Source organism: Hypanus sabinus, chromosome 19 (genome assembly GCF_030144855.1).
Source record: "Hypanus sabinus isolate sHypSab1 chromosome 19, sHypSab1.hap1, whole genome shotgun sequence".
NCBI lineage: Eukaryota > Metazoa > Chordata > Chondrichthyes > Myliobatiformes > Dasyatidae > Hypanus > Hypanus sabinus.
The window spans coordinates 42,140,351-42,154,696 of record NC_082724.1 but is presented as its reverse complement, the minus strand read 5'-3'; the positions used below and the strand labels follow the sequence as shown (position 1 = coordinate 42,154,696).

Sequence of the window (14,346 nt, the reverse complement as noted above, 5' to 3'; positions counted from 1 at the left end):
AACAATAAAATTTTACTTGAAAATTCTACTCTTAAGAAATCCATTATAAGGCTGTACTGATTATTACAATTTGTACCAAAAACGTGGAAATTATAGTATAACATAGATATAAAATACAATGTTATTTCACAGAGACCCAAAATAATCTTGAGACTCTGCCTTTGTTTCAACAGTCCCTGAAGCAGCTCCTTTGAATGTTGCTGTTGAAATCATGAACAGTACTTTAATCAAAGTCACTTGGTCCGAAGTTCCAAAGGAAACAATTCATGGTCACCTGGGAGGTTATAAGGTAAATTCTCTACTTCATCATCTTTAATTGTTAATATGTTTCTGCATTATTATGGAGGTGTTGCAGATAAAAATGTTTATTCATTATCTTTAATAAATTGCTTCTTGAATTTAGGTGGCAATATACTTGCATAATCCACAGAGTTTACAGTACGAAATCTCTACTTATTAATGTTAAATAAGTTGTAAGCACAATCTCAGTAATATATCATTTTCAACATTACAGGACATAGTGTGTGACCAAGGCCCATTTAATCACAAATGAAAAATAAGGTAGTCATTGAAAGAGTAATTCTCTTCTTATTAAAAGAGCCTTGCTTTCATTTCTTTTGATGAAATAGCAGAGAAACTTTATAAACAGACCAGCAAAATTTAGTTTTTCTTTTCAGCATTCAATAACCCACAAACAAATTGCCATTGGTACCTCTGAAAAATGGCTTTGTTTTGTCTGCCCAGGAAGGAGCTAATTGTGCAAGTTGTTATGTTTAGGGTGTATTTTCCAGTATGGTAAATGAGGTAGAATAATAAACAAATGGGACATGTTTAAAGCCAGATTTGAATTATGCCTCTAAATATCAGAACAAGTGCCAGGTAATAGGCTTGGTCTATCATCTTCCGGCTTGTACTTCTTCCTCACCCCACCTGCTTATTCTGGCTTCTTCTCCCTTCCTTTCTAGTCTTGAAGAAGGGTTCCAGCCTGAATTGTCAGCTGTTCATAGATTTCCATAGATTCTGCATGATCTACTGAGTTCCTCCATCATTTTGTGTGTATAGCACCAGTGCCAACGTGTTACTGTTTTGTGGGATAATGGATAACACTATCTCCAAATGAATGACAAACACTTGAGGAATGTCCAATGGAAAGGGGATTAGTATTTGACGTGCCTCCGACCAGTAAAAGGAGAATGTGAGCATGGCTGCTGGGGATACATCATGGAAATATAAACATAGAAAACCTACAGCACAATACAGGCTCTTCTGCCCACAGTTGTGCCAAGCACGTCCCTACCTTAGAAATTACTAAGCTTACTTATAGCCCTCTATTTTACTAAGCTCCATGTACCCATCCAGGAGTCGTATCCGTCTCCACCACCATTGCCGGCAGCCCATTCCACACACTCACCATTCTTTGAGTAAAAAACTTACCACTGACATCTCCTCTGTACCTACTCCCCAGCCCCTTAAACCTGTGTCCTCTTGTGGCAACCATTTCAGCACTGGGAAAAAGCCTCTGACTATCCACATGATCAATGCCTCTCATCATCTTATACACCTCTATCAGGTCACCTCTCATCCTCTGTCACTCCAAGGAGAAAAGGCCAAGTTTACTCAACCTATTTAATTAGGCATGCTCCCCAATCCGGGCAACATCCTTGTAAATCTCCTGCACACCCTTTCTATAGTTTCTACATCCTTCCTGTAGTGAGGCGACCAGAACTGAGCACAGTACGCCAAGTGGGGTCTGAACAGGGCCCTATATAGCTGCAAAATTATCTGCCGGTTCCTAAATTCAATTCCATTTGAGATATTGGAGATATATCATAATTGGAGATATTTCCATAGCAACCGGTCCCATCCTCCCCAACCTTCTATTACCATATCCAGCATGAGGTTCTACAGCACAGAAGAAATAAATTACAACATACCTTTGCAGTTGCTAGAAATAACTTGCTTGGTTGAGAAGAAAATTGGCCTGTATCAAATGGTTGTGGCAGGCAAATGGAATTGCCAGTACTCAACTGCTACACAGCTGCATCTATGCAGGTCTACTGTGAGTGCAGACTGAGCTATGTCATTCCATCTGCTACCATACTCTCTTGGTAGATTCTAGGTGGTGTCCAGATTAATCTAATTGTAGATTTCTCATCTTTGCACTGGGGAATTAACCTCTGAACTTCTATGTTAGCCTGTGCTGGGCTGAGAGCTCCCAATCATTTGAATTAAGATATATCAATGTGGAGTTTCAGAGCGGATCGTAGGTTTAGATTATCATTATCCTATTTTGTTATTTTAATCTGTGTATTAGGAGTTTTAATTTTTCCAATAAATTCAACATCATTTTAATTTTTAAAATTTTTTTGTGGTGATTTTAATGTTTTTAAAAAGTCTTTCAATATCAACAATGATTCAGTGACATTTCATTAAAAACTCAGACCAATTCCTATAGAATTTAACTGGAGATGAGCTTATCTCATTTTATATGAATCCAGTAAAGGCTGAACAGTTGCCACACACCATTGACCAGAATTCAATCCTGACCTCCCATGTTGGCAGTACGGGGTTTGCATGTTTTCCCTGCAACATGTACTCGGTTGAATTTCCCCTTGGGGATGAATAAAGTATCTATCTATCTATCTATCGGTATTCTCCCACATCTCAAATAAACACTGGTTGATAAATGTATTGGTAAGTGCAAACTCCCTATGTATAGATGAGTAACAGACGAATCACAAGGGAGCTGATAGACATGTGATACAGAATTTGTTACAAGGGGAGGAATATGAGGGGATCAGGGAACGTAATCTCTGACAGCTGGCATAGATTGAATAAACTAAGTAGCCTCCTGGTGTGTTGTAAATAAACAATTGAAATAAATGAACAATTAATCTGCAGGAGGTTAGTATGGATGAAAAGAGAGTGAGTCCAGGCACCAGGCATGTTCGGTTGATCAACTGTTAAAAATATTATTGCTATATCTTAATCACAAAAGCAAACATATTGATTTCTATAAATGTGAATTATTCACTTTTTGTATTGTCATAATTTCTGCACTGATTTATATTTATTATGAAAATGGTGATGCATTTGTTTCAAAGAGAAGTAAATGTAAAGTTATGTGTAGAGATATAGTTCTGCAGACTGAACTCTTTCCTCCTGTCAAGACAAATCTATGCAGCTTCAGCAATTTAGTTTTAATAACACCACAAAGAATGTATTAATATTTATTAGTTCAGTTTAGCAAGCTTTCATAATGGGATCAATAGGCAGTACAAATATATTACAATAAATTACTTTATCTTCTTTACAGACTGACCAAATGCTCCATAAACAGTCCATTTATCACACAATGACATATATATCTTAATCAAGGTTATATAGGAGAGAAAATAATCTTAGCTCTCTACTCTTTAAAGCACTTGTTATATTCTCATTTGCACTTCTAGTTCCTTGTCTTCAGTGGATTCAAATGCATACAACATGTGGAAATGAGCAGATTGCTGGTGTTAGTGACCCAAGGCAAATCTGTGTTCATTGTTTGTACCTCATTCCTAGTTGTGCAAAACAAAACATGACTTTTCAGTACTTTGTGTCTAATACAGGGTATAAGACTCTTCTGTTCTTGGTAATTTGGGGTGAAAGGCTTGGTTCACCGGCAAAATCTGGCCCTGCATTCAGTGCTACACTGTGCTCCCTGAACTGATAATAGTCCTGAACCGGATACAGCATAGCAGAATTTCAGTGGAGTAAAGAAAATTACAGTGGTATGGAAGAGGAGATGCGACGCTACCAAGCAGACCAATCACAGTTGTTGCGGTCTGCGTCGCCGCAACGCGTGAGTTACTTTTCTGGGGAGCTGAACGTCACCCTACGGCATAGATACAGTGTAGGGTACGTTGTAGATGCAACACACAAGTGGGCCTTAAACGGGGAGAAAATCCAAAAACCTGAGGTGCAAAGGGATGTGGGAGTCCTTGTGTAGAACACCCTAAAGGTTAACTTGCAGGTAGAGTCGTTGGTGAAAAAGGTAAATGTAATGTTAGCATTCATTTCAGGAGGTCCAGAATACAAAAGCAGGGATGTGATGCTGAAGCTTTGTAAGGCACCAGTGAGCCCTCAGCTTGAATATTGTGACCAATTTTGGACACCTCATCTAAGAAAAGATGTGCTGCCATTGGAGAGGGTTCACCAGAGTTTCACAAGGATAATTTTGGGAATGAAAGGGTTATCATATGAGGAATTTTTGATAACTCTGAGTCTGTACTTGCTGGAATTTAGAAATAAGATGAGGAATATCATTAAAACCTTTCAGATGTTGAAAGGCCTAGACAGAGTAGATGTGGAAAGTATGTTTCCCATGTTGGGGGAGTCTAGGACAAGGGGGCACAAACACAGGATAGTGGGGCATTGATTTAAAACAGAGAAGCAGAGAAATTTATTTAGCCAGAGGGTGGTGATTTGTCCAATTTATTACCACAGGCAGTGGTAGAGGCGAGGTCGTTGGGTGGATTTAAGGCGGAGATTGATAGGTTCTTGGACACAGCATCAAAGGTTAATAAAAGATAATCAATATCAAGTTGATTATGCAATCTGAATATGATTGAACTTTAAAAAAAAATTTGATATCAAAATAACTCTGGATTCAAGACCATAAGACCATAAGTCATAAGAACAGAATTCGGTCATTTTGCTCATCGACTCTTCTCCACAATTCAATCGTGGCTGAGTAGGGGAAATAAGCCATGATTGAATGGTGGAGAAGACTCGATGAGCCAAATGGCCTAATTCTGTTCTTATGTCTTATGGTCTTGAATCCAGAGTTATTTTGATATCAAAATATTTTAAAGTGCAATCATATTCAGATTGCATAATCAACTTGATATTGGGCCATAAAGATTTGCAGGGTGATTGTCAAAACTTAATCTGTAAAATAGTGTAGAAACTCAATTTTCAATCTCATACTATGCATAAATTTGTACTGCCAAACCTATATCCAGTGGTACTATTGTTTTTTTTAAATGACCTTCGACCACTTGGAGGTTATTTGCCGGTTGCTTTCCAATGAATGTGGCTAAGTTTTAAATTCTATTGTTGCTTCCAGCTCACTTTAAATGCTAAAATCTCAATGATACCTCCAAAAACTAGTTGCATCTGGATATGAATGTTTTCACAGCCTTTACCCTTAGAGTGGAATATTAAAGGAAAAATAAACAAAAGTCAGATAAAGCTGGACAATCTGCTTGGAGAGGGAGAAGGTGAGAGATTTTTTTTCACAAGTCCATCAAGGACAGACAAAGTCCTTCTCCAGCAAAACTAGTTCAAAGAACAATGATTGAAGATATCCTCAATATTACATACCACAATATTCCAGTCACAATTCCAACCATTGTTCCATATGCAGATTTTGTTGCCTTTAGGTGCTAAGGTCATGATGAGAGTGAAATTTGGATCTTTTCAAGGCTGAACTTGCTGATGTCTGAGAAATTACTTTGCATAAGAAACATCATTGATACTGTATTTCAACAGAGATGAATACATATTATTCTTGCTCAATAGAGAGCAGGCGGTGCATCAAGTAAAAGTGTTCCCCATGGTGCAGATTACCAATGCCTGCATGCACATTGTGTTGCTGATACAATCTGTCTTATTTTCAGATATACCTCAGCCAGGAGAAATTACACTCTCTCACTGTTTAGCTGATAAGTTGCGAAGCACAGCACATAATGCACAGTACCTTGTCATCAGTCCTAGTGATTCATTCTTTGACTGACTGCTCTGACCTCTGGGTGTAAAGGACTATCAGTGAGCAATAAGAATCTTGACACCAGAGTGAAACAAATGTGCACACCCTTCTATCTTACCCACTCTGCTCAGTTAATCATTCTGCTGCTTGGCCGACACTCAAAGTGCCTTGTGCCACATGAATATTCATGGTCTGCTTAATGCTAGGAAGCTTTACGATCAGAGAGAGCAACCCTGAGGAAGGAGGAGGAGAAATAAAGAAGGAAAGAAACACCATGAGCAATTTCTCTTTGGCTGGGATATTGTAACCAACATAATCAGACGATGTTTGCAGTAAACAGAAATCCAATTCCTCATTCAGTAATCAGTCCCATCACAACCTTCCACTGTTGACAAACACCGTTGTCTCTTCTTTACAACATCAAAGGAAAAGCCAACAAAATACACTCTTCCAAACCATCCCAAATACCGTATAACCGTCACCTGATCACCTTGATGTATACCTTTAGTAAGTGCCTTCTGCTTGCTATTATCTGAGCTAGTCTGTTAGATCTTTAATGAAGTTGCAGATAGCTGCTCTGGCAGGCATCCCAGTGATCCAGCCATCTTATTGTGGATGCATGTCAGCCTTTACTTCTGGCCTGCTTGATCAGAATCCTAATCTGTGTCCTTTGCTGCAGAGCAGTCGAATAAAATAACAGCTGCATATATGTTTTGGGGAATTTGGCCGTGTATCACTCATGGCTGGTGACTCACCATATGGACAGTAAATCCTACCTGTAAAATAGTCAATCAGCAATGCAGTGCTAGTATCTGCATTGCTGGTTCTCAATGCCAATCTGAGTGAATGTGTGTGTCTACTTCTACACTGTTCTATAGCTCTTTCCACACCATACCGATTAGGTTACATTCACGATTGAAAAAGAGAGTGACTAAAGAAAAATACTGGTATGGGGTTGTAGAAAGTAATTCATTGCACAGTTAGGCTATCTTCAGCTTGTAAATCAGAAGATTTTATGAAAGGGTGGTGGAACTGGGATAATAGTATTACAACTAGGATTGAGGATAGTATCAACTTCCAATACCATTATTGACCTCAGAAAATTGAAATGACCAGAAAGGCTATCAAGGCAAATAATTCACCTGAACAGATTTAAAATTACTGCTTTTTAAAATAAATTTGTTTTCATCTTTGCTGGCATAGTTTTCAATATGTTACTATTGACGTCATTATCTTTGGGTTGGTAGCAAAATGTTGCAGATATAAAGTAGATCTGCTGAGAGCCAGATCAGAGGCATTCAAGTCTGGAGACCAAGAAAGCTACAAGAGGTGCAGGAAAGCCTTCTCACAGGTGAAATGGAAATTCCCGACTAAATTTGAATCAATGAGGGACGCTCGACAGCCGTGGCAGGGCTTGAATGCTATCACCTCCTGCAAAGCTAGATCAAGAACATGGGAGGCAGCAGGGCTTCGTTTCCAGGTGAGCTCAATGCCTTTGATGCTTCTTTTGACCATCAGAATATGGAGAAACCGTCGCAAAGCTCCACCTCTTCCAATGATCCAATGATTTCAATCTCCGTGCAGGCCACCTTCAAGAGGATGAATCTCCAGAAAGCATCTGGCCTAGATGGGGTACCTGGCAATGTACCAATGACCTACAGATCAACTGGCTGCTGTGTTCACTGAGGACTTTAACTTCTCGATTCTGCTGTTTGTGGTACCCATTTGCTTCAAACAAGCTTCAATGATACCGGTGACCAAGAGGAGCATAGTGACCTGCCTCAATGACTAACAACCAGTTTCACTTACATCCATGGTGCTGAAGTGCTTTGATAGTTTGGTGATGAAACATATCAACTCCTGCATGAGAAATAACTTAGATCCCCTCCAATTTGCCTACCAGACCAACAGGTCCATAGCAGGTGCTATCTCATTGGCTTTTCACTCGATTCTGGAACATCTGGACAGCAAAGATGCATACATCAGGAAGCTCTTTATTGACTACAGCTCATCATCCAATACCATCATCCCCTCAAAACTAATCAGTAAGCTTCAAGACCTGGTTCTCAATGCCTCCTTATGTAATTGGATCCTGGATTTCCTTACTTGTAGATCCCAGACAGTTCGGATTGGCAACTACATCTCCTTGATGAGATCCATTAACATAGGTGCACCACAGGGCTGTGTGCATAACCTCCTGTTCTCTCACTTTACACCTATGACTCTGTGGCCAAGCACAGCTTCAATGCCATATTCAAGTTTGCTGCTTTGGGGCAAATCAAAGGTGGTGATGAATCAGCACACAGGACAGAGACTGAAAATTTGGCTGACTGGTATACAATGTCAGTAATACCAAGGAGCTGAGTATAGATTTCAGGAGAGTGAAACCAGAGGTCAATGAGCCAGTCCTCATTGGAGGATCAGAGGCGGAGAGGGTTAACAACTTTAAATTCATGGGTGTTACTATCTCAGAGGACCTGTCTTGGACTCAGCATGTAAGTGCAATTGCAAAGAAAGCATGGCAGCACCTCTAATTCTTTGAGTATACAGAGATTCGGCATGACATCTACAACTTCGGCGAACTTCTATAGATGTGCAGTAGAGAGCTTATTGACTGTTTGTTTCATGGCCTGGCATGGCTCTGAATGGAATATCCTATAAAAGATAGTAGATTCAGCCCGGTACGTTATGGGTAAAGCCCTCCCGACCACTGAGCATATCTGCATGAAATGCTGTCATAGGAAAGCAGCATCCACCATCAGAGATCCCCACAACCCAGGTCATACTCTCTTCTTGTTGCTGTCATCAACTAGAAGGGACAAGAGCCTCAGGACTCACATCACCAGGTTCAAGAACAGCTATTAGCCCTCAACGATCCTACTCTTGAATAAAAGTGTGATAACTTGCCCCATCATTGAAATATTCCTACAACCAATTATCTCACTTTATGGACCCTTTATTTCATTATGCCATGTTCTCAATATTTCTTGCTGTTTATCTATATTTGTATTTGTATTTGCACAGTTTGTTATTTTCTGCACTCTGGTTGATCTTTCATTGATTCTGTTATAATTACTATTCTATAGATTTGTTAAATATGCTCACAAGAAAATGAATCTCAGGGTAGTATATGGTGACATAAATGTACTTTGATAAAAAAATTTACTATAACTTTGAACTTTGATTTTTTTTAGGTGGGAAAGATAAGATAGATAAAAGGGGAAAAATATTAAGTAATCATGATTACACTTTGGTACTAATGTATTTGGTTTAAAATTAAATATATACAATTCCAGAAATAATAGTCCATTCTTTTATCATTTCCATGCAATTTCCTGCTTAATTGTTATACAAAAATGTTACAATAATGCACTTGAGAGTGGAAGAAGATTGATAAGTCACAAGCTTTGATGATTGCAAACCATGCTTTGCTGAGCAAGAATTACACAATATATACCCCAAAGAATTTTTAAGCCCTGCTGTAGCATTATTTATATCACATGCTTGTGTGATAAGTAATGCAAAAGATGTTGTATTTTCTCCAGCTGACACAGGACAAATCAATGCAAGCTTTTATTTATTGAGGTATAAAGATGGGCCTACTTAGAATTTATAATTATAAATACTTAATCAGGCTGAGTGCCCCTGGTTATTTACTGATGCCTTAAACTCTGAAGCCTTTCTACCATAAACAAGTCACAATTGTTATAGAAAGCTAGTGCAGCTCCAACACTCAACTCATTTCAGAAGAAAGCAGCTCAGTTGATTGGCACCTAAGCTCCCTCCATGACCAGTGTACTGTGGCTTCAGCCTGTCCATGTACAAAATGCATTGCATGTAGATCACCAGAACTTCTTCCACAGTAACCAGTAAACACATGGAAATGCCTGTAAGCAGTTTCCTTTCCGAGTTGCACGTCAGAATCAGATTCAGGATTATTTTCACTGGCATGTGACATGAAATTTATTAACTCAGCAGCAGCAGTTCAATGCAATACAAAATCTAGCAGAGAAAAAAAAGAACAATAATAATAATAATAATAAATTATAAATATTGAATAGATTTTTTAAAATGTGCAAAACAGAAATACTGTTTATTTTTTTAAAATGAGGTAGTGTCCAAAGATTCAATGTCAATGAATCAGATGACGGAGGGGAAGAAGTTCTCCCTGAATCGCTGAGTGTGTGCCTTCAGGCTTCTGTACCTCCTATCTGATAGTAACAGTGAGAAAAGGGCATGCCCTGGGTGCTGGAGGTCCTTAATAATGGATGCTGTCTTTTTGAGACACCACTCCCTAAAGATTTCCTGCATACTTTGTAGGCTAGTACCTAAGATGGAGCTGACTAGATTTACAACCTTCCGCAGCTTCTTTCGATCCTTTGCAGTAGCCCCTCCATACTAGTCAGTGATGTAGCCTGTCAGAATGCTCTCCATGGTACAACTATAGAAGTTCATCTCCGATTCAAACACCATTCTATCCTGAAAATGTATCACTATCTTTCATTTCCTTGGGTCAAAGTCATGGGCCTCCCAAATCAACAACACTATGGGTAAAATTGGGTTGGGTCTTACGGACTGCAGTGTTTCATCATCACTTTTGGAGATGCAATAAGGATATGTAATAAATGCTGATTGGCTCAAGGCTATCTGCATCAAATGGGTAAACAGAAATATTGCATGACCTTTAATGAAATACTAAATGTAAGATGTTATGCCAAACTAAAGAATTGTAATATAGGGAAATACTAATTTAATCATCATACTGAGAGAATTTATGGTTAATACCAGTAATAAGGAAACTTGACAGGGCCAGAAGGTAGATTTGATATATCATAATTTTGGTCATGTTAGAATATGTAAATTGTGGAAGTGTAAAAAAAAATCTATCTTTTGTTGACTCTTGGATAAGCCATCATACAACCACATAACTCACCAAATTGAAGAAAAAGATTACATTTTCACAAGAAGGATTTTGTCCCTTCTCATTCCTCCAAATCTCATCTTGGGTTATTATCATGTATTTATTAATATTGGGACAGGATTCATTACTGTTTTCTATTAATGCAAATTACCTCTTTGCAACATTTCTCAATTTCACAAGAAGAATACTTTCAATAGCTTGCAAATGTAATTCCAAACATATACATAAAATCCATTCAGTTGCTTGCAGATCTCATATCAGATGCATATATATTCTAAAGGCATCTATTCTTCACAGTCTCAGTTCTTAAGCAGAGCCTTTGCTAAAAGAATGCTCCAGCATACCAAACTAATTTCAAATGAATCATTCTCTGCAGAACAAAATAAAATCAAAAAAAGTGCAGAGCAGGAAAACTGGGGAAGAAAAAAGATTGCTTGAAACACTCAGCAGGTCAGGTGGTGTCTGAATGCTAAGGCATGTAGCAGAAGTTGGTTTCAATCCATTGACCTCCAGGCTAAAAGTCCAGCATACTTATACTGTGCCACCCTGCTCCTTTTATAAACAAATACTATCAATTATTTTTGTTAACTGTGTTCTTTAGCAAGTTTACTGAACTTCTTTTGAAAATAGGAAATATTTTAAATAGTACACCAACTGTTGATTTTGCATTAAGTAGCTGTACAAATTGATAATGTGAAAAATTGGAATCTGAATTGCTTTATTATTGTCATAAGCACTGAGGTCTTCTTCTCTGCCCATACAGGTCAATTCATACAGTGCATTGAGGTAGTACAAGATTAAACAATTTCAGAATGACCAATAAAGTATAACTGCTACTGAGAAAGTGCATTGTAGGTCTTCAATAAGGTGTAAGATCATAAAAAGGTAGATTGTGAAGTCAGAAGTCCATCTTATAATACCAGGGAACAATTATATCATCTTAAAGCAGCAGGTGAGAACCTGGTGGAATGTGCCTTCAGTTACATTTATCTGTTGAGGCCAAATTATTGGGTATACTTGAAGTGGAGGTTGATAGGTTCTTGATTAGTAAGGGTGTCAGAAGTTATATGAAGGAGGCAGGAGAGTGGGGTTGAAAGGGAAAATCAATCAGCTGTGATTGAATGGTGGAGCAGATTTGACAGGCCCAGTGGACTAGTTCCACTCCAGTCCTTTATGGTTTATGCTTTTTGTATCTTTTACCCAATGGGAGAGTGGAGAAGAGAGAATATTCAGGTTGGGTGGGGTCTTTGATTATACTGGCTGATTACTGAGACAGTGAGACATAAAGACAGTCTACAGAGGGAATCTCGTTTCTGTGATGAGCTGAGTTATGTCCATTATCTCTCAGAAGTTTCTCACAGTCACAGGCAGAGCAGTTACCATACCAAGCATGTGTTCTATAGTGGTTGAGCAAAATTTGGCAAGGGTTGAGAGGATCATGCCATCTTTTTGTAGCCTTCTGAGGAAGTGGAGACATTAGTGAGCTTTCTTGGTCATAGCATATACATAGTTTGACCAGGACAGGCTGTTGGTGATATTCACTTCTAGAAAGTAAGAGCTCTCAAACTTCTCAGCCTTAGCATTATTGATGAAGACAGGAACATTTGAACTGCATCCCTTCCTGAAGTTAATGACCAGCTCTTTTGATTTGGTGACATCGATGGAAAGGTTGTTAACAGGACACCATGTTACTAAACTCTCCTTTCCCTTCCTGTATTCCAACTCATCATTATCCAAGGTATGGCTCACAAGAGTGGTATTACCTTCAAACTTATAGATGGAGTTAGGGCGGAATCTGACCATCATGTCATGAGTATACAGGAAATAGACGAGGGGTCTAAGGACACAACATTGTGGAGCACCAGTGTTGAGAATAATTGTGGTGGATGTGTGGCTGCCTTATTAATTGTTGTCTATTGGCGAGGAAGTTGAGGATCCAATTATAGAAGGTTTCGACTCTTAGGTCTCAGAGTTTTGGGATGAGTTGGCTTGGAAAAGTAGTTTTGAAGATGGAGCTGTAGTCACTAAACTATAATTTAATGTAGTTGTCTATGCTGTCTGTATGCTTCAGAGATGAGTGTAGGGCCAGGGAGATCATGTCCATTATAGATCTTTTTCAGTGGTAGATGAAGTGCAGTGGGTCAATGCTGCCTGGGAGGCTGGAGTTAATATGTAGTATATCCAGCTTTTAAAAGCACTTCATGATGGTAGATGTGAGAGCCACTGGGCAGTAGTCTGCAGTAAGCCTGCCAGCTAATCTACACAGCATCTGAGACATGACCAGGCCAGATGCTTTCCACGCATTAACTCTCTGAAGCTCAGTGCCAATTTGGAGCTCAGTTCCAGCATCCTCTGTAAGAAAATTTGTATGTTTCTCATGTGTTCAAGTTCAGGTTTTCCAGTTTCCTCTCACAGTCCAAAGATGTACTGGTTAGTTGATTTATTGCTCATTGTAAAGTGTCCTATAATTCGGTTTAGATTAAATCGGTAGATTACTGGGCAGCACGGCTCAGTGGGCTGGGAGGGTTGTTCTGTGGTGTATCTCTAAATAAATAAATAAAAGGGATTGGTGATGGCTATATTTACTCCCTGTCTCAACAAGGACTTGGACCCATTGCAATTTGCCTATCGCCACATTAGTTCTCTGGCAGATGCGACCTCATTGGCTCTTCACGTGGATTTGGATCACCTGGAAAATACAAATACCTACTGTGTGTCAGGATGCTGTTATTGACCACTGCTCAGCGTTTAACACAATCATTCCTACGATTCTGAGCTCCAGAACATGGGTCTCTTACCTCCCTGTACAACTAGATCCTCGACTTCCTCATCAGAAGACCACAATCTCTGCAGATCAGAAACAACTTCTCCACCTCACTGACCATCAACACTGGCACACTTCAGGGACGTGTGCTTATCCCACTGCTCTACTCTCTTTACACCCATGACTATATGGCTAGGCACAGCTCAAATGCCAAATATAAATTTGCTGACGATACAACTATTGGTAGCATAATTTCAGATGGTGACGAGAGGTCGTATAGGAGTGAGATTATATTAGCTAGCTGAGTCATGTCACAGTAACAACGTTACACTCAGTATCTGTAAGACCTAAAAACTGACTGTGGACTTCAGAAAGGGTAAGATAAGGGAACATACACCAGTCCTCATAGAGAGATCAGAAGTGAAAAGAGTGAGCAATTTCAAGTTCCTGAATGCCAGAATTTCTGAGGATCTATCCTGGGTCAAACATATCGCGGCAGCTACAGAGAAGGATTGACAGTGGCTATATCTCATTTGAAATTTGAGGAGATTTGGTATGTCACCAAAGATACACACAATTTTCTACAGATATATCATGGAAAGCATTCTAACTGGCTGCATCAATGCCTAGTATGGAGGGTGGGGATGGCTACTACACAGGATCAAAAGAAGCTGCAGAAAATTGTGAACATGGTCAGGTCTGTCATGGGAATGAACCTCCATAGTATCCAGCACATCTTCAAGGAGCAATGCCTCAAAAAGTTATCATTACGGACCTTCAGTCAGGACATGCCCTCTTCTCATTGCTACCATCAGGGAGGAGGTACAGGAGCCTGAAGGCTCATATCCAACAATTTAACAACAGCTTCTTCCCCTTTGCCATGATTTCTGAATGGACATTGAACCCAAGAAC

The 14,346-nt window shown here is 39.2% G+C and overlaps 1 protein-coding gene across 1 annotated transcript in view; it reads left to right on the top strand.

Annotated features, from left to right (window-relative positions):
- chl1b (cell adhesion molecule L1-like b) overlaps nt 1-14,346 on the top strand; it is a 547,507-nt gene that overhangs the window by 329,311 nt on the left and 203,850 nt on the right. The window contains exon 20 of the mRNA XM_059944908.1: nt 174-289. Within this exon, the coding sequence (XP_059800891.1) occupies nt 174-289 (116 nt within the window). The remainder of the gene's footprint in view (nt 1-173; nt 290-14,346) is intronic.